Source organism: Megalops cyprinoides, chromosome 1 (assembly GCF_013368585.1).
Source record: "Megalops cyprinoides isolate fMegCyp1 chromosome 1, fMegCyp1.pri, whole genome shotgun sequence".
Lineage (NCBI taxonomy): Eukaryota > Metazoa > Chordata > Actinopteri > Elopiformes > Megalopidae > Megalops > Megalops cyprinoides.
In genome coordinates this window covers 24508190-24528872 of record NC_050583.1, presented here as the reverse complement: position 1 = coordinate 24528872, position 20683 = coordinate 24508190, and the positions used below count along the sequence as shown (strand labels likewise).

Below are 20683 nucleotides of genomic sequence, written 5' to 3'. Positions count from 1 at the left end.
ATGTTGTCCATTATTACATTTAAAGAATAGGCCTATAATTTTAATATAACATGCAATTGCTTTTGTATGAAGCTGTTATATCCTTCGGAAACAAATATGTAAAAAGTCCCAGTTGCAGTAGCCTGCAGATGCAGGGTATTTTGTCAAATATAAATGAACAATTTGCTTGAATTTTAACTAACCGATATAAAATCTAAACACAGCACTTTCCCTATATTTATATTTAACCCTATATGTATTTATCTCTGCATCCAGTGAAGATACAGGTTGTAGTAATCTCTTTGCAGTAAAATAGATTTAGTAAAATTAAGTACTTGCTGCATTGATCCGACATGAAAATATCAAGAAAATCTCAGAAGTGAGACTACATCAGTTACTGGGATGCATGCAGTTCTACAAATATCGAGATTTTAGCAACAACATGCAGTATAATGAATTACATTTTTATTTTCTTAGATTTTATATAGGTACAATTATGCAATTGTACAGAGTTTATCATTGAGACAGCACCTCAGGTTTAACCAGTAGGTGATATGGTTTAATTGGACAATCATTGAAATTCCAACCTAAAAGCCATTTTTCTAAAACGAGGCTATGAACCAGTGATGGACTGAAATGTCATAATAAAAGTCACTTGAAACCCTTCAAAACAGCTGTCGAAGCTATTTACTGCTTCTTTTAAATGGAATTTGTGTTAATCAGCAGTCACATGAAAACGGATGCCCTAATGGGGGTGTCATACACATTTTTACCTCCTCTTCTTTGGTCCACTGGCAGAGGATTGTTTAGGATTGACACAGGTGGCAGAGGCCACAGGGGTTAGGAGAGCCGGTGACTGGGGATGGGGGTTCTCATCCAGGCCATCAGCTCTTTCTGCCTCTTCCTCCTCCTCTTCTTCCCTCCGTCGCTCCTCTTCTTCTGCCTCTGCCAGCTCTCTCAGTCTGAAAGGAGACAGAGGCAATCAGCTGCCACACAGACGACAGCCTTGCTGCCTTCCTCAGGTTATCATCACCCCCCCCCCCCCCCCCCCCCCCGCAATTAGATCCATAACTTCAACAAAAAAAATGCAGACAATGATTTAAAGGGATGGTGTCTCTCAGGTGTTCTGACAGTACAGTTGCTGCCCTGAGGATCTCAGTGGATCAGGGACCAGATGTCACACGGCCAGGTGAAATCTGAAATGGGATAAATAGCGCAGGGAGGCAGAAGTAGATGGGAATCCCAGATGGGAATTTTAATCCAATCTTGTCTAACCTCACATACAATATATGTTAAAAGCATGTAAAGTACTGTTTCGCAACTATTTTCATTATGAAGTTAAATATCTTCACGTGCTCCTTTCAGACTACACCTGTACATCTCCACCCATGTTAGAGTTCCGCTCTCATGTCACAGACGTATGGTGTTCGTGTTGGCAAACAGCGGTAAAATGTAAGTGCGGTGTCAGTTTTCTGGAGGAATAAGCCACGTTATTCGTTTGAACCATTTCCAAGCTCAGCTATCCCAATAACATTACCGTGTAAGAGATGCTCAGTCATTGCAGCGCATTAACACGGGGTTTAAATCTGTGTTGCAATGTCATTACCAGCAAAACAGTCGCCTACAAACTGACATCAACATCAGCAAGCTTAGTTAACTAGTTTCATCAGGAGGACTGTGATCATACATGGGGAAAATATTCTTGGCTAGTTAGCAGCATTTAATGAAATGGGCACAGCGGAGAAGGGAGTTTGGTGTTGGTAGCCAGTTTCCGCTGCCAACAGCTGAGATCCACAGGTCTCCCCCATACTTTCATTATGCAGCAGCGGAAAGTTTTCCAAAGCCGCCGTTCTCTGTGGCGGTGGCTCATGTTGACCTCACGAGCACAACCTTACTATCCGTTTACACATTAGGTGTTGCTCAGTAATAGGAAGCCAAAGCAAAATAAAATCTTCAAAAATGCTAAACATCCCTAGAAACCTACACTACTGCCTACTCTATTAACTCTTACCATACCATATTCACCTGAGAAACCTTTATCATACCTAGCACTGACCCATTACCATACTGCCTATGGACCATCTCATGTCTCTTTCAGCATACCAGACCAAACTACACTTTAACGACTTTCCAACTCTGTTATTTAGGGTACTTTTCAGCACATTCATATGCAAAGAAATCTGCTGACATTGGACCACTTTGGCTTTATCTTGCCTTGTTAAGTGTAATGGTGCAACAGAGCGGAGAGGCAGGGGCAGCAGCAGTAGCGCGGTACCTGGCGGCCCTCCTGGCCTTAGCGAGGGCGATCCTGTCCTGGGCGGCTCTCCGCAGCCTCTCCTCCTGCACCTCCTTCCGCAGCAGCAGGCTGTGCTCGTACGCTGGGAAGAAAGCCCTGCTGAAGAACAGGTGAGTGGCGCGGATCCAGAGGTCCAGCTCGCTCTCAGGGCCTTCCGCAGGGTCTGGGAAATATCACAGAGAACATGTTGTTTTTTTTAAAAAAATGCACCTGCTTTAAATGTACAGGGAGGAGAAATACTATAGTCAACTATTTCCACGCACCTGTTGCAGGTGTGTCAGCCTTTCTGGTTCTTTAATATTAGGTGGTACTGTGCTGGCCTCTAGTGGACATGTACATTCAAGCAAGAATGTAATACTGATTTAGAATCGTTGAATTGGGTGTTGGGTTCTCTAGAATCTTAAATCACCTTTACTTGATGCTTAACTACTTTTAATTCTTTCTATCTAAGATATAAAGTTCTCCCTAATACAGTTTGACATATGCTTTTTGATCAATCCAGTTGCAATGTTTAATCTCTGTGGATGGGACAGTATTTTTCCTGTTTCTGTATCTTCATTGCTGAAGTAACATATCCAGCAATGTGAAGTGATTCAAATTACTATGTAACCTAATTAAGTGGCACTGCTGAGAATGTAAATTTGGAAAGTGATTTAAATCTGCAAAATGGTTGCTATAGAAAGTATCATGAGAGAAGGTGTCAAAATAAGAAAAAATGTGGATTTTTTAACTTAAGCGAACTCAGCTTATTTTTAAGTTATTCCCATTTCATTCCTTTCTGGGTTACGATTACTGTTTACTGTAAATGCACTGTATATACAGTATGTTTAACAATGCTGTGGCTGATTGTGATGGCGGGGACCGGCAGCTGAGCGCTGCTGGCCCTGTACCTGTGCTGGGGGAGTGCAGAGGGCTGGGTGCCGGCCCATCCACAGCTGGTACAGAGCGCACCATAGTGTCCCCCTGGGTCCCTCCATCATGGCCTTCCATCTCTGCTGAGGGGGAATCCACTAACTGGGGGGCACAGCCAGCCGTTACATCTGAAACACACAAACACACGCAGCACATCAAAAAGCATGCAAGCACACATATCATACATTGAAAAAAACAGAGCACATTGAAAAACACACGAAACAAATATAGAATAATACATTACACATATAACATTCTGAAAAACACAGGGACATGGAACACCAAGAAACACAGATATCACAATGAAAAACACACTAACACAGAGCATACCAAGAAACATACAAGCACAGAGAAACTAATGAATATCTTTCAACAAATGTCTCAGTTATACAACCACTCTGTATGAATGTGAAACATAGATATACTAAATGTCAAACATGTGGATAACACAGCCAGACATATAGCTGCATATTTATGGTATGCACAGCCTGTGCTAATATACCTGCGACTGCAGATTTAGCATTTAGTGTTAGACCCTTCTCGTCAGACGTTGATGTCTGCAGCATCTCCTTTGACTTTCCCATCTAGAGAGGAAACCAAACATTTATCCAGCCCTAAGAAATCATAACCCTTACTATTACATGTACTTTAAAAGGAGATAAAATATTCATCCCGCTCCTGGCACATCTATGTAACTTGCTTATGATATGAGGCACGTAACACAATCAATCAGGAGATAACGTTTATAGTTTAATACACCTCTGAGTATAGTGTGCCATTGATAACCGAAACACACTTTTCTTCACCATGCAAAAAGCAATAAAATTCAGTTTTATGCAGCAACATGAATGGCTATGACCAGGAACTGATCTTTTTGATAACAACAGGTGTCTTTCTGTCAACACCCTTGTTTATACCAAAAAATCTTTTATAATGCTTGAGAATAACAAAGATTAATGCTTTAAATAACAAAGACTACATCTTTCTGTTTACATACAGTACATACTGCTTGTGTTACTTGTATTACTTGGGAATCCATAGATAAATATGGTAGGATAAGTGTAAATTATTGAAAAACTACAATGACTCTGTATAACACACTTTAGATTTAATTTTGAAGAATGGAGGAACTGCAACATTATTACATATTATCATAATTATTAATGCCAATACACTAGTGGCATATTGTCAAGCAGTGGAAAATAAAGCAGTGCTTCGGTTACACACATTTAAAGTAGTGAAATCAAACTGAACTCTGCTACTCCAACTATATGGCACAGAAAATTTAGGAGGAAACCAGAGTAGGACACACCAGAAGAGAGGGCTGCTGTGTAAGCAAGATGGGGCTGTCCCCAAGATCCTGGCCTGGTGACGCCTCCACGCTTTCTGCCAGGCGGTTCATCACTGGTGTGCTCTCAGAAAGGGTTGCTGCCAAGTGGGAACCCTTCACCTCAGCACAGCCCAGCAGGGCCTCGAAGAACTCCAGAAATGTCATCTGAAAGCATAGCCAAAATACAGAGCGTTCTAACAAGTTCCTTTTATTCACATTATACTCTCTTCCCCGCACAAACTGGGCATTTGCTTTCACTCACTCTATGGCACTAATACAGATAAAAACACAGCCTCTTCATGTCTAGAATATTATCAACTGCTCAGCCACAGTTCTGGCTTAGACCAAGCAGTTTATGCATCCTTTAGAAACAGTGCAACAAAGAGATTCCAATGAGGTGTGTTGCACAGACACTGTGAGCCGAGCAAGACGTTCAGAACTCACCTCTAGATTCAGGTTACTGTGGGAGCCACTATACACTGCAGGATTCTCAGCAGAAAGGATCTCCAAGACTTTCCCTGTTGTCAGTTCATTGTCATAGAGACCAAGATCCTGTCAATACAGTGACATAAACCACAGCTTAATGACGAATATCACATGAAATGGTAGTATATCAACAAGACATGCATATCCTATTCTTCATGCAAATTTAAAATGATCTTAAGTGTATTTGATACATTCAGTTTCAGTACAGATAAGTACTGATAACAGTAGGCTAGTATATTTGCTGATAACAGTAAACAGTGTTCAGGTTACCCTTATTAATATGGCCATGTTCTAGTGGCTGAAACGTGCACATTTACCTTTAACATCCATATGAAGTGCCTCATGTCCATGATTTGGTCATTCGGGGTACTAGAACTCTGCACGCAGAGGGTCTGGTATATCTCCCAGCATTTGTCAGTGTAGTTTACAGCAATCACAGTATGGTCGGGGTTGGAGAAGAAAAAACCTGCATTCACAACAGTCTATATGCTGTGGAAGTTCTCTGGTGTTGTTTTAAAAGCTAACAACAACAATAAAATAATCTGAAAGTTTTTCAGGTCTCAGCATTTGAAAAAAAAAACAGTCAGCATGTCCCCATTTACAAAGCATAAATGTTTTGGAAAAATAACTTGAATTTACCATCTGCAGTTTTTTTAATAGGCAAAAATCTCTGCCAATAAAGCAACTATATCTGAATGTTTTCAATGTACTGTATGTTCACTGCTTTAGGACATGGAGACCAACACTACACAGTGAGAAGAAGAGGAGCCATTCAATGCTGGAGGGCTTTTCAGCATGTGATTTTTAAAAAAATATATCCTGACTACCCTGACTTCTTTCCAAAGTTCAGGGAATAAAGATAAGGTTGATTTCTTTCGTATTTGACATTGTGACTCAAAATTGCCAGTGAGATTTTTGGAATTCTTGCAGTTCATGTGAATGAACGTTTTCATAAATGTGTAATGCTGGAAACTGGAACTCAAGCTTAATGAGAAGAGACCTGTACAGGAAGCATTGGGACTTAATGTAACTGTGTCACAGAATGAGAGAGCAAGGAGGGCTTTATGGATTGTGTGCTTCTGTTTACCTTTTACATTCCTTGCATTTGGAATGATGTTCTCTCTCATCAGCTTGGTGAAGCATGCCACAAGCACATTATTAGTCGATCTAAAAGGAGACGATGAAAGAAAGGTTTGAATGTTACTTGAAGAGGACCGTAACTTTAAGAGCATGTTAAGTTCAACACTGTTATGAGAAAAGCATCCAGGACCAATTGCAACAATAACATAAAGCTGGTTTTGTGTTCATATCTGCCTGATGTATTAAAACTAGACCACAAAAGTATTTTCATGAGACCTATGGGAAAAATACACAAACTTAATCCCAACTGCAACAAATAAAACAGGTGGATCCACATGGGAGACCACCTTTGTATCAATCTTATTAGGTAAAGGATCAGATTCTGTTTATTTTAGCAGTTATGGTGAGAAATATAATAGTGACAACAAAATGGCCATGTAATTTGAAAGTAATATTAATAAACCTATATACTTATGAATAATATAACAATACTTGATCCTATCTAAAAAAATAAATCATAAAATTAAAAAAAGATTACCTGTGAAACTCCATTCTAAAAACTGTAAAGGTTAATTTTATGTGATTCCTCAATTGAATGTAGCATGGTTTAGGGTTGTTTGGAATAGCAGTGAGATAGAAAAAGGACAGAGGAACTGGCCTAGTGTGAGTATGGACAGAGGACAACATCTTTTCTTTTTGGCCCATGGAAGGTACATTGAGAGGATGTGATCTAGTTAGCCACCACCTTTAGTCTCCTCTAGAGGGAAGTGGTATGGCTTTTTTGTCTGTTGAAAGAACAACTGATTTGGTAGGTACTTGCTCTGTTCCTGTGCAATTAATCCATGAAGATCTGTTATCTATGATTCATGAACACTGGCCCACTGTTAATTGTTTCCCTTTACTTTAGCATTGCTTACTCTATTTCTTTGTGGTAGATGTGATAGGCCAGCACGATAACATAGCTAACAAACTTCCTGAGTAGCATTGTGCCAAATGGAGAGTGGACTTCTTCTGGGGGGACGTCTTCTGCAATAAAATATGTCAAAATACAAAATTATGAAACACAGGGAGGACAGAGAGTGGTTAGTTAGTTACATACTGTAGTTTCAGTGTTAGCTACTGTAAGTATGGCAGTAGTAACTATGCAAGTTAATGTTAGTCTTATTAATCACTGCTGTCACCATACAAATACTATAACTTGAGGAAACACTGCTTTTACAGACCACTGTTAGGCTCTACGCTAAGTCTAGCACAATGCAATCAAGTTGCTCTGGAGAGGCTAATTGCTAGGCACTATGTTGTTATTTCTGTGTTGTCATTTCAGCACTGGTTTTCATCTTAATGCCTACTTACTTTCAGCCTGGCTGCTCTGTTGCTGTATTATTGCTGTTTTTTTGTTTCTGCCTGTGATGCAATTAATATATTGTGTCATACTATCCTCATAAGTCGTTCTAGCCAACAGACGGCTTCTGCCAAATCCACAAATAAAAATGCAATCAAATAAAATGAAACAAAGTTAGCACCCATGTGTACTCCATTGTGGACTACCATTCCAAAGCTCAGCATTGCCTCTCTGCTGATTCCTCGGTGTGCACTTACCACCGATAAGCCTGTCCATCTGGGCTAGAGTGAGTCTGTGTCGATGGACGTTGCAGTCCCTGAGCAGGCGCCAGAACTTCATGCGTGTGAGGAGGAAGGTGTTGTCCGGGGACTGCTCATGACCCAGGCTGCTGTAGAAGCTGTAAATCGTCCTCAGCTCTGCGATGTGTCTCAGCACAGCAAACTCCACCTGCCACAGAAAATTTTGAGCTTATCCAGATCTTGGCACTGGCCAGGACCACACCTTCACCATCAATGCTCAACAATGCACTAAATCTGCTCGTTAATTTGACTATGCACTATTTCAGTGGCTAAGGATAGCGAAAATTCCATAAGTCTTTCTTAAGGTTTGATCAGGAAGGAAAGTTCTACAGCCATTTTCACACTGACCTGTCTGAGCTCCATGTCTTTGTTCACACCAGGGAGGCTCTCCAGCAGGGACTCAATTTCTAAAGCCATGTCTGGTCCCAGCAATGAGGAACTGCTACCCAAACTGGCAGCTACTGTAGGAGATTCACCTAAAGCATATACAAAGGATAATTTACACATTCAGCATACTTCTGAAAGTTTCTCCACACAAAAGTATCTCTACACAAAGTTATTCTGACCTTGTGTAATTTAAGACTCATGGTAATTAAGGATGTAAACATATTTAAGCTCGGTTGGTTTATTTTTAAATAAGACATGTAAAAATATAACATACAATGATACAGCACTTCATGCAAGGTCATTTTGAACAAGAATCTACAAAGTGACTGTACCGACTCGATACCTTTTCCGCAGGGGGGAGTGTGAGTTCTTATCCCACTGAGGTCAGGGGTCCTCGTACCATCCATTGAGAATGCTGGGAATTCGGCCATGTGGTCATCCACAAACTCCCCCTCAAATATGCGTCCGTTCTTGAAGGTAAACTTCCCCTACAATAATACAGACATCCCATCTAATCAATGCAATACATATGCATCCGTTAAGGGTACGGCCCCATCATAGTTTAGGTGTGTGTAAAGAATTGGGCAGATCAAGCTTTACCTGTCCATGTTTCTTGTTGTCCTTCCACTCGCCTTCATACAGTGCACCGCTAGCATAGTAGAACTTGCCTTGTCCGTGGCGCAAACCTTGCACAAAGTCCCCAACGTACTCGTTCCGCAGGGGGTACTGGGAGCCCGCGACTCGCTTGAGGAACCAGGTGTGTGTCCCCTGCCCATGCTGCAAAATCACAGTAACATGTAAAACAATCAGCTGTTCCTGGTTGTTTGGATTTTCAAATCTATTCAAAAGCTACCTACCAGTGATTATTTCATTGGTTCTCAAATTAGGTTATTTGTCTGCCTTGTCTAGGGTTACTTTAGATAAACTGTAAAATTAGGCACTTTATAACTCTTATACTACTCATATTTTTCTCCAAAGAAAATGCATATACATACTGTGGCCATGTGCATACACACATGAGCCTCTAACTGTACCATCGATCAAAGAGAGTCAGTCACAAGGATCAATTTTTTAATATATACTTGTACAGATAGATGAACATTGATGGTCTAGACAGGAGTACACAATTAAAACAGTTTAACAGTTGAATTGGCTGATAATTACAATCATCTGTCCTTCAACTTGAACGGATACACTTCTGTTTTTTTTTTCGTCGCTTGGATAAGAGCATCTGCTAAATGAATGTAATGTAAACTAATGTCCTAATCAACAGACCTACGATTAGGGAAAGGGTCATATTTAGGGTTACTTTTAGGGGTGGAGCTCAGTTTATGATTAGTTTCGTATAATGGTATATGGTGTATGGGAGGGGCCTCTGTGATGAAGCCCATTGGCAATGCTAGGGCACTAGCTGGCCCTACATGCCAATATGCAGTTTCTGGGTGAATAATCATGCAGGGGATATAATTCACTGCAACTGTGGAGGTACAGCAACACAACAGTTATGATTAGCTCAACACAATTTCCCTTTCCTTGAAAGAAGCACCGTGACTCTGCATTTTCTTTCAGACATCAGTAGAAGACGGGCAAATTTACCTGGAGCCCATGTTCCCATTGCCCACTATATTGCTGACCCAGGTCCAGCCACTTCATCTTGCCTTCTCCATGCCTTGCATTCTTCTTCCACTGGCCTTCATATATATTTCCTGATGGGTAACTTCAACAAAAGTGAACACATGCATGAATCTCATTCAGTCTGCATACTGCATATCTACATGTACAAATCAGCTACTGTAGCCATGTTGAACAATATTACATACAACATATCCTTTAATTTCCAAATAATTAATACACACTGGCTGTCACTTGCACTACTCAGAAAAAATAAAAGAAAAAAACAATAAATGAAGCTGATGATGCCTTCTGTGTAGACAAACCCATTTCTCCCACTGCTTGCTTCATAATATATTTAAACATTAACATCTACCCTCAACAGGCATCATTTATTTTTTAAGGCAACTATAAAATCATGCATGACAGCGTATCTTTATCTAGCTTCCCTGTATGTGTTGAGCTAATCAGAGTGACATACCATCTCACTCCCCATCCTTCTCTGATATTGTCCACCCAGTCTCCTTCATACCATGATGTCAGTTCCTGGTTATAGTATATTGTGCCCTGCATTAAACATAAAATAACCTGAGGCAAAGCTAAATAAAAAGAATCTCTACATTTCAGTAAACATTTGTAACCTGTAAGACACAGATTAAGAAGAAATTCAACCTTATGCAGAGGCACAGGTAGAAGTAAACACTAGAAAGGAGATTTCTAGAGATTGAGTGACTAAGTGAAACTGTGTGTGCAAAAGTGAGAGAATGACATAAATGTTCTTGGTCATGTATCAGTCTAATAATGTAGATACCTTTCCGTGTCTTTTCCCGTGATGCCATTCTCCCCTGTATGAAACGGATGTTTTGCCACATCTGTATGTTCCCACGCCATGGCGAATTCCATTGCACACCTGGCCTTCATAGCTGCTCCCATCGAGCCACGTGTATACCCCGTGTCCCAGTGGCACGTTCAGAACAAAGTCTCCCTGCAAAATACAGTGATTAAGAACTTTCCTTAGACCTATTACATTCGTACATTTAAATTTTCCCATTTAGCAAACGCTCTTATACAGAATGACTCATATGAACCATGTTTTTAGGTGTGAAAAACCTCTTTTGAAGCGCACTTTCTGTTACTTAAAATGACTTCATGTTTAGATGACAAATATTATCTGAAATGGGAAATTATTGTTTGAGGAGAGCTCCAAATTAAAGGTAAAAACGAACGTAAATGTTACCAATATTATCAACAAGACCTAATTGTGTACTAGTACCTCATATTTCACCCCGTCTGCCCATGAGTAGATGCCATGTCCATGCATGAATCCTTCTGAAAACGTTCCCTTAGAGAAAAGAAAGATGAAGTACTTTAATGAATTTGCGACAGTCGTCGAATAGAATTAGTATGGCTAATACTACAACTACTAAAACGTACCTTGTATACGTGACCTCCCTGAAAATATGCGACACCTTCCCCGTGAAACATGTCGCGATGCGTTTCTCCCTCATAGCTGCAACATGTGATTTTTTGTTTAATTCGTTAATGTAGGATGCTGACGGAAAGAAACTTGTTCAAGGTATGTTTGTATCTTAATGCACTGCGTTGAATGATATAGCCCGGTCACCTACCTTTTGACAATGATGTTGGACAGAACGGGAACTTCATAGAACTCTACAACGCTCGGCTCCGGGTTTTCGGTGAGCGGCGGCTGCGATGTGAAGGAGGCTGCGCTGCAGTTCGCCGTCTCAATCAAGTCGTCATCTTCGGGAGTCGCCTCTGCCAGGGGTGGCTCTGACACGACACTAGTTGCGGAACAATTCGCCAGTTTGGTGAGGGACGCTTCAGGTGTCGACGGCTTCGCTTTTTTCTTCTTGTCTCCTTTCGCCATCGCCTCTGCTCTGTTCTTCAAACTTTCGGAGAGACATGTACCCCTTAGCAACCAAACGTGAGTCCGTGTACACACCTGCAGAGCCCGTTGTTAAGGAGGTTCTGTGTACGGAATCTCCGAAGTGTCAAAAGAACGACTTTTTTCAAGCGCACACACTGATCGTCAGTGGTTACGGTGCAGTTCGCCGAGGGCGTACTGTTGAAATACCATTTAGCCTGGATGGGAAACACTCAGCAGTGTTTCATATCCATGCAGCATGCGAAAAAACAGTCCAGCACACGTCTTTCCACGTTGCCCCTTTGAAGTGTCGAATGCAAATGACAAGTGGTTCTGGTCAATATTCCACATGGTTCCTTCAGTGTTCTCAAACGTCCACACGCGTTACATCCTTTACTTTAACAACACGATGCTGTAACATTAGCTTCTCTTCATAAATTTAATTTCTGCTGGTTACCGTTATAACCAACATCCTATAACTGGAATGTTTTGGGTGACAGAATCATGAATGATGAAACAGTGATATTCTGACAGCAAGCATATGTTAACATTGATTATATCATTTAGCAGTTTTGTTCTGGTATTACAGTGATAAAATGCATATGCTAGTCTCGTTAAATGTGAAAGCTGTCAATGCCAATAACTACTTCAGTAGTTCACTAGATACTTTAAAAATGTGAAGACACTTAAGGTTTTACACAACATACAAATACAATACTAAGTGTTACAAAGTAACTGTGACACATTGATATCAGATAACATACTTAGAAAAAAAAAAAAACATTTTATTAAGATTCTCATGTAAAACAATTTTACCAAACCAAAACACAAAAGCAATGGATTAAGATACATTTGACAGGAGAACATTTGTTATATACAAATCAGCAGGTCATGCCATTGTTCCAAAAGGCCAGAAAATTAAGCCCATTTCTATTTAGTGACAGAATTTTGTCTTACATAGCAAACTGGTGCAGTTACATGATCAGTAAAATGTCATGCTACAGGAAATATCTGTTTGTAAGCATTCAATCTGAACTGAGAATAGTCTAGTCTAGCCACTGAAGCTTCAATGAGGCCCCGTGTGAGCTTCAATCTTGTGAAAGCATGTCCAGGTTGGCCAGGTGCCTCATGGTGGGTCTGCCGTGTGGACAGTTCCATGGTTGCTCAATCTCCCCCATATGAACCACCAGCTTCCTCATCTCACTGGTGTTCAGAGCAGTACCTATCATCACCTAGGGACAGACCAACACAGGCATTTCCTTTAAGCATCAATTGTGTTGCAATGTTGTTCAGTACTTATATATTCAACTAGGAAAACAAACTTTAAGATTACTGGCATTTAGTAGACATGTATGCCAAAAGTGACATACAGTCCTTTTTAACGCAAACTCCAATTATTTAAGCACTGGCTTTCTTAATGAAAAACTAAACTCCCTTATAAATGATTGCTATTATTGATGAAAGTGGCACTCTCACCGATTTACGACATGCTCTGGAGGCAAACATCTGCCTAACACGGGAGGGCCTGCACATGACCCCTGGACTGTCAGTCAACATGAAGATAAGCTCTTCAATGTCACTTGGCCCAAACGTCCAGTTCTTGCTGGTGGGCAAGGATATCAGCTTCACCTTCTCCATGGCTTGGGCTGCAAAACACAGATTCACGCATGAGCCGCAGGTGATCCAGCGAAAAGCAAACCCTTACTTAAAATTACCAGCAAGACAAGTGCTTCCAGGTTATGGGGCTTAATTATGGTAGCTGCTGGAGTTCCCTACCATCCTCATCAATGAGGAAATCAAAGCCGTTTTTTCTGAAGATTTCCTGGTTTTCAATCAGAACAGTCTCACTGACCGCAGGGAGATGCAGCTTCTGTGGACTAAGAAAGAATGACATTAGGAAAACCCTGCAATACACCAAAGGGGTGAATCAACCTGCCATGATACTGTAATTAACACAGTGTAGGACTGCTCACGCTATGAGTCTCTGTCCTTGCAGGACAGTGTCCTGTTGCAGTCTCTCAAAGTTGTACTTCTCATCTGTGGCATGCTGGTCAATCATGAAGAGGTCAGATTTCAGCTTGGTGATGATGAAGCCCAGGTTGAATTGTCCAATGATCTCCATCTCCTTAAACATGTCCTTGCTGTTTGTTAACAGAGACATGTGTTAAGGCAGTAAAACTCAGCTTAAATGATAAAAGCTATTTTAAGCCACAGTTCCTAAGAGACATTTAATATGGTGTTTAATGTTGATACTGGATACCCTTTTTTCAATCCTCTAGTGATAAAATCAAGGGCACATCTACCTGCCCATTAATGGTCACAATTTTCATTCATTTACAGAAGTGCACTAACTAAATTTGCAAAAATAATATGACTCAGTCCAAATACATAAGCAATAAACTGAAAGAAGGGAAAATGTTGTTCCAGTTTACTCCAGAACTGAAAGAATATTTCCGGCCAGAGTGAATTCGTAATATATTAAAAAGTGTGCGTGTCTTAATGTGTACGTATCCCAAATAAAAAAAAAAAAACATAAAGTGATCATTTTTGACATGTCAGTGCATGTTTCCTTCCTGTGACAGTGTCCCACCCAGTCGATGTACCTGATCTCTTTCTTCAGTTCATCCTCAGCACTCTGGTTCTCACCAGGGCTGATCTTAGCCCTGAATCGCCTGAACGTCATCGTGTCGCTTGTCCTCTCATGCTCTTGCTCCTTCAGCTTCTGTAACCTCCCTGCAAGCTCAGACAGGGAGAATCTCAATGGAACGGTCCTTTTCTTCGTATGGACAAAGGTGTCCACTTTCACTCCGGTGGAAGGGGCCTGGACACCTGAGCCCTGGGTAAAAGGGACTGTGGTGAGCTGCTCATCTAGCCTTGCCCTCTTGGGCCCAGGACTCGAGCTGCTTTCGTCATCAGCATGGAAAGGCTCGGTTCTTTTCCAACTAGAAGGTTCACTGGCTTTATCAGTTTGCTCCCATTGTTCATCTGTGCCCTCACTTTTGATGCTGGGTTCAACCTCCATTGTATCTGGGGAGCTGAACTCTGATGCAGTTCCACACATGCTCTCTGGGGTCCCTGTGACTGAAGAAAGCTCTGATACAATGCTTCCTCTGCCTGAGTCTATGTCGCTGTCTACTTTTCTCTCATCCATACTCTCCTCTAACACCGGCCCCTTTGCAGGTGAGTGTTTCAGCGTGTCTTGTGAATGTTTGAAAAGGGACTGCACAGTTGGTCTACTGGCGGTGGTGGTGGTAGTGGTGCTGGTGCTGGTGCAGCTGCTTTCAACCCTGCTGAAAAAGGACTTCAGTGCCTTCTGAGCTGGACCATGGTGACTGACTTTGCTGCTGTTTGCCTTGGTTCCCATATCTGGTGTCTGGTGCAGTGAGAATGCAGCCCTCAGCCCAGCTAAGTTCAGTGACAACTTTGGGCACTGAAAAGAAGGCTCTGGAATGTCTCTGGCTTCTAGACCAACACCAGAAACAGGCAGCTTTTCAGGGTCTTCTATAGAAGAAGACTGTTCTTCTGATTTCGACACATCTGGAAGAAAGGAGGAAACATATGCAAACACAAATCTGTACCACTAGTGGCATTATCATATGAAATGGTTCCAGTGAAGTACTTACGAGGCATGGGCAGAGCTGTGTGGGTGAGGCTTATCTTGTTCACACCGCTCTCGTACATGGCGATGAGTGAGCTCTTTAGAATGGCTAATAGGAGCTTCTCTTCTTGAAGGAAGACCTGACGCTTATCTGGTGTGACATTAACATCTACGCAATCTGAAACACAGCAGCACACAAAAGCAAAACTCACAACCAGACCAACATCTCCAGAGTATCACACTGTGATTTTCATGGACTTATTTTCTGAATTTACACAAAAAAACAGACAGCTGAATTCTTTTTAGGAATAAGCCCAGGTTTAACACTGGGGAATATCTGAGGAGGGAAGTTGCAGAGATAGAATACCCCAGCTTAATGCCCCAGCTTAGCAAAATAATAGATCTGTAATTCCCTCACCTGAAGCAACAGTTATGTTCAAGGCAACAAATGGATACTGATGTCTGTTAAACATGTGATAGACTTCATTCACAAGTTTGGACACCTAGAGGTAGAAAAACATGAACGTTTCTTTCAGCAATGTAAACACAATGCATTTACAAAAACATTAAATGGAAACAGTCAAGTCAATGGTATGTGCATGATTTGTGAACCTTTGATGGATCGCAGGGCCTGTTGTTAATGAAGAAGAACTGTCTGTCTGTGGCACTTCTGCCAACACCGTGATCTCCTTGAGATATGAACCCTGAAATCCTGAAACACAAGAAACCCAGTCTCACACTGCATTCTTCAAACTGTTCTGTCAGTACCGCATGAGGACCTAAAATTATTTCATGAATGAGTTTTGTTTTCGGCTTAAAGGGTACCAGAACAAGCAGCTGCCTGCCCTAATATCATTACAGTATGCTCAGCTATAATTAGAATAAGTATTATTTGCCCTAGCTTTCTCAAATGCATAGACAAACTGACAATATGTTCCTTTTTCACTAATGCATCATAACACACTGTACCTGGAGATGCGAGTTCAAGTTTTTACGTTTGCATTTATGTTGAAATGTGTATTCAACTACCAAGAATATGAAGCACCACCTGTGACCAATGAATGCTGAAAGCAGCAGCAGAACAACTCACTTGAAAAAATCCTCAGGCAGATCCACTCCTTTTAGACCATAGTCCTCTCTGATGTTCTCTGTGGGAGACAGCTGCTGAAAGGGCATCAAACTCTGGAGCTACAGGAGGAGTAAAGATGATTCAATGTGTTAAACCTTACCAGAAAAGTGCTGCACAAAGAATGACTGGTAACAATACCAATGAAAGACACATTACTATGAGGACTACAATGAAGTTTAACTCAACTCTACTTAACTAATAGGAGAACTTTAGTAAACAAACTTAAAATGGCAGTTATATGATTTATAGCGTGCACTTAAACATAATACTCTGTATTCTGTATCACACAGTCCAAGTTTAGAATCTGAACCATCCCCTGCAATGAATGAAACAAACTAGCTGGACAAACTAAAAGTCAACACTTTTCATGAGAATGAACAGAGATATACATAATCCTGTCTAAAAAGAACTGTTTTCTGCTCTCTTTCTTCCCTGTCAATAACATCACAGAAGAGGCCTGAAAGCCATTCCTATAGGCAACAGTAATGGGTGGTGCTTTCTAATAAAGATACACAATAACTCCAGAGAGTTAAACAAGAAATTAAAAGTCATAATTAACAGTGAAATTCAGATAAACTAAATCCTCACCTGCTTGGGTCCAAACACCGCCCCAATGTTGTCCTTCATGCTGTGGCTCCCACTGGTGCAGAGCACGACACTGCGCTTACCCTGGCCCACCTGATTGGTGCAGGTAATGCGCACCCCAGTGGAGATGATGCAGTATGACTGGAGCACGTGCATCATCTTGGTGTATTCCTGCAAAAAAAACCCCACACATATCATCTTAAAACTACTCCATAAATTTAGCATTTAAAATCGAATTAATCAATAAATTACCTTAAATTATTTTGTTATCTGAAAGCTAACGCGTCACCAGGTATATCAATTACCACTGAGGACATGGCCACTCAGGGGCAACAAGCCTTAAAACACTAATACTCTTGTAAGTAGAAAGCTGGACTACGATAAGTTTAATTACCAGCATGAATGTAACAAAAAGCCTGACACACTGAACCATATGGAGCCATATTTGGGTGGCTCTGGTTTAATGTTTTTAAATTTGAAATAGTCGAGTCACCTGAAATTCTAGGTTCAAACAAGATACTAGCTGAAAGATGACCTGCAGCATTCTGACCCTTGACAATATGAAATACCAACATGTTTTCTGTAATATCTAAGATCTAATCTCATATCTTAAGGAGCTTTGAAAAAATTGCAGCTGTTAACTGATTCATAGGAATATTAATTACTGCCAACTTTTTTACTTGCTATGGTCCTATATTAAAATGGAATAAACTAATCAGATAAGTGCCTTGTGGAAAATCGTATTCTTGGCCAGAATGCAAAGCATTAACGATAATCTTACCCCAGAAATGGATCATCTTGTTCAAAAAATATCGCTCACATCTTACAAATGCCTTCAGTATTTTCCAAGTGTAAAAAAAAACATCTAAAGTATCGATATAGATAACGGGGTGCATTTAATTCTGTTGAAACCATGTAACATACAGCGTGAAATAGTCTAAAATCTTTCACTGAAGATTGGCTGATGACTGATATGGGTCACTGCCTGATGCTGCCTTTAGGAGACAGACCGATACTGTACCTTCTTGATGTTACGCTGAAACTCTTTGTGGCGTACAGGCAGGGTGTAGAAGAGCTGCTGCAGAGTGACAGTGGTGCCCTGCTGGCGGGGGTGTGGACTGCGCTGCGTCAGCTTGCCGTCATGGTTGAACACCAGCCGCGTGCCGACCTGAGCAGACTCATGGCACGTTATTACACTCAGGTCACTGCGGACAGACGAGGAATTATTCATAAAAAGGGATTCCCTCAAGAAAATAAAGTAACTTGGCTTCAACACTGATTATGTAATACAGTGATAAGATACCACATTCTTAAAAGTGAGTACTAATTCAGCACAGATAAAAGATATGGCTAGCACAAGAACAAATGCAGATCTGTGACTTTTTTTGGAACTACAACAGGTGCACAAAATAGCATTTCGGAGGGAATTAAGCAACTCTGATATAAGTGAACTTACAAAAAGGAAAAGTTTGTTTAACTGTCATCAAAGAATCAACAGCAAGTGACCTTGTGTGAAAGCTCCCTATGTTTCCTATACCGTCAGCTGCATATGCCAGATATGAAATTATGATTTATGAATTTCCACATGATCTGGTATGTTAGTGGCTGACAAAATTCTCCCCAGGAATTGACCCACAGAACCCACAGAAAACAACATGCATATCATTGCATATGTTATAGCACAAAAACTTCAGTTTGCTTCAACCCTGGTAATGACTGAAAGTTTAATGCAAAAAAGTTGTAAGATCCAGCACATAACGGTCTCTAGGCAGTGTCACAATTAACAGATGGACAAATATCATCACAAAATTCTTAGATTTGACCTTCACTTCTTTAAGATGACATGACACTGGGTGCCCAAGAAGCCACAACCAACGCATACACATACCTGAGGGCACACAGTGAGCTGAGGGCTTCACCCCTGAAACCAAACGTTTCCACGTGAATCAGATCAGAGAAGTCACTCAGTTTGGAAGTGTGGTGCTTCAGGGCTGTGAACAAGTAAAAGTTGTTTACTTTGATTAAAATCAGGAACAATGAATGTCAATATCAATGGACAAACAAATTAAAAAATTCTTCTAAGTAGCAACTTCACAACCAACAGCTCAATACAAACAAAAAGGAGCAGTATTCCAGAAAAGCAAAGATGGACTGAAAGTGCATGTATTTATGGATTTCTGTATTTTCTGGCACCTGCAAAAAGTAATAATCACCTGTAAACATGGACAAAACATAGATGAAGTCATTGTTACTCACTCAGCCCTTCAAAGTTGGCTTCATCCACCCCCCTTCCATTATCTGAAACTTCCACCAGGTCTGCTCCACACTCCTTCAATCTGATTTCTACAAAATGTTTCCCATTTTCACACACCACGACTTAGCAACAGGCATACATACAACACCCAAAACGATACATTTCAGATTACAATTGTCACATGATTAATATTTAATCTTTCAGAAAAGGTTGAAACAAATTCCAAAATGCCAGGTACCTCTATACTGAAATACCCAACATGCTCAAAGTCACAAAGAGATTCGCTGCATGCAATTCGTCATCGTGGAGCCCAATAAAGCTTTCAGCAATGTTACTTGCCAACATTAGTAGCTCCTGCATCTATGCTGTTCTCCACCAGCTCCTTTACCGCTGTAGCCAGACTCAACACAACCTGTCCAGAGCAGATCTGATGAACAGAATGTCGGTCAATGGGCCTGATGGCTCGGGCTGGTCCTGGACTGTGGGTACATGGTTGAATAAATGCAAAATAAATAAAAACAGTGAATACTTGCTAACAGACCATATTGTCAACGTGAGACGGCTGCATAAAGTCTAGCTAAGATAGACTAGCAACCTTTAAAATTCAGTGAAAGATCCTGCCAGGTTCACATGCAGTAATAGTACTAGACTAGCAATCTAGCACATTTTCTGACATACATAGGTTTAGCTACCGAGCTAATAAGTATAATAGACGGTATTGAGCTAACGACGCCATATAATACCAGCTATAAGGTAGCTTATAGCTGGAATTAGCGCTAGGTTACGTCAAACTAGCGAGATATCGACATGCTCCAATGCATGTTATCTACCTGGTAAGCTTGTAAAAACAGTTGCAAGATAATGAGTTACTTACCAATTGTCTGTCATTTTGTGTATTGCGAGTCAGCTAGCTAGTAAGCTAATGAGTAAGTTAGCTAGCTAGCTACCTAGCTAACGTTATCATAGAATGTTTCCTGGACCCAGCTGTGGATATGGACTGCAGCTAGCTGCCAACTATCATATGAATACAAGCCTGAGTTCAGGGAGCTAGCTAGCTAACTACAAGCCACATCAGCCGGTTTTAATACATCGTTTAATAACAGAAGCTTATTAGCTATATTAGATGTTTTTGTCACAAGTTAGCTAGCAAGCAAGGGAGCCAGTGTTCAGCTGCAAAACATTCCACTCCAAATGACTCCGTCTCCGCTTCATTCAGGTACCACGAGACTTCAGAAAAGTGGCGCGCGTAGGTCTGACTTGCGTTACGATTTACTGATTTCAATATCAAAGGGATTGGATAATATACTCCCACGGAGGATACGGTGACGAAAATGACCTTTCCGGACGGTATATAGATTAGTTGATCAGCGCAGATGCTACGCAAACCACGACTAGCGGAAAGTTATTCCCTGCTTGACGACAACACTTCAGAGCGAATGATCTGCCCTTTGTTTCCGATCGGTTTTCCCTGCACCGAATTGGATGTCACTTCACATACCTGTTTGGTGTA

At 41.0% G+C, this 20683-nt stretch overlaps 2 protein-coding genes across 2 annotated transcripts; both read right to left on the bottom strand.

The window, feature by feature from the left end:
- Positions 1-748: 748 nt before the first annotated feature.
- On the bottom strand, positions 749-11633 carry rsph10b (radial spoke head 10 homolog B). The gene is made up of 19 exons (XM_036529562.1): positions 11351-11633; positions 11157-11232; positions 10996-11064; positions 10534-10707; positions 10204-10289; positions 9708-9828; positions 8712-8888; positions 8455-8599; positions 8073-8185; positions 7683-7872; positions 7001-7109; positions 6091-6170; positions 5321-5469; positions 4962-5069; positions 4500-4682; positions 3690-3771; positions 3166-3315; positions 2255-2438; positions 749-941 (listed from the first exon to the last, which is right to left on the bottom strand). The coding sequence occupies exons 1-19, from the start codon at positions 11608-11610 to the stop codon at positions 749-751; spliced, it is 2649 nt and encodes an 882-aa protein (XP_036385455.1). The 5' UTR covers positions 11611-11633.
- An 864-nt stretch (positions 11634-12497) lies between these two features.
- Positions 12498-20076, bottom strand: pms2 (PMS1 homolog 2, mismatch repair system component). The gene is made up of 15 exons (XM_036539001.1): positions 20048-20076; positions 19513-19652; positions 19176-19262; positions 18808-18910; positions 17941-18124; positions 16923-17090; positions 16296-16393; positions 15818-15917; positions 15624-15708; positions 15231-15383; positions 14211-15144; positions 13581-13748; positions 13384-13484; positions 13084-13253; positions 12498-12839 (listed from the first exon to the last, which is right to left on the bottom strand). The coding sequence occupies exons 1-15, from the start codon at positions 20059-20061 to the stop codon at positions 12696-12698; spliced, it is 2649 nt and encodes an 882-aa protein (XP_036394894.1). The 5' UTR covers positions 20062-20076; the 3' UTR covers positions 12498-12695.
- Positions 20077-20683: the final 607 nt, after the last annotated feature.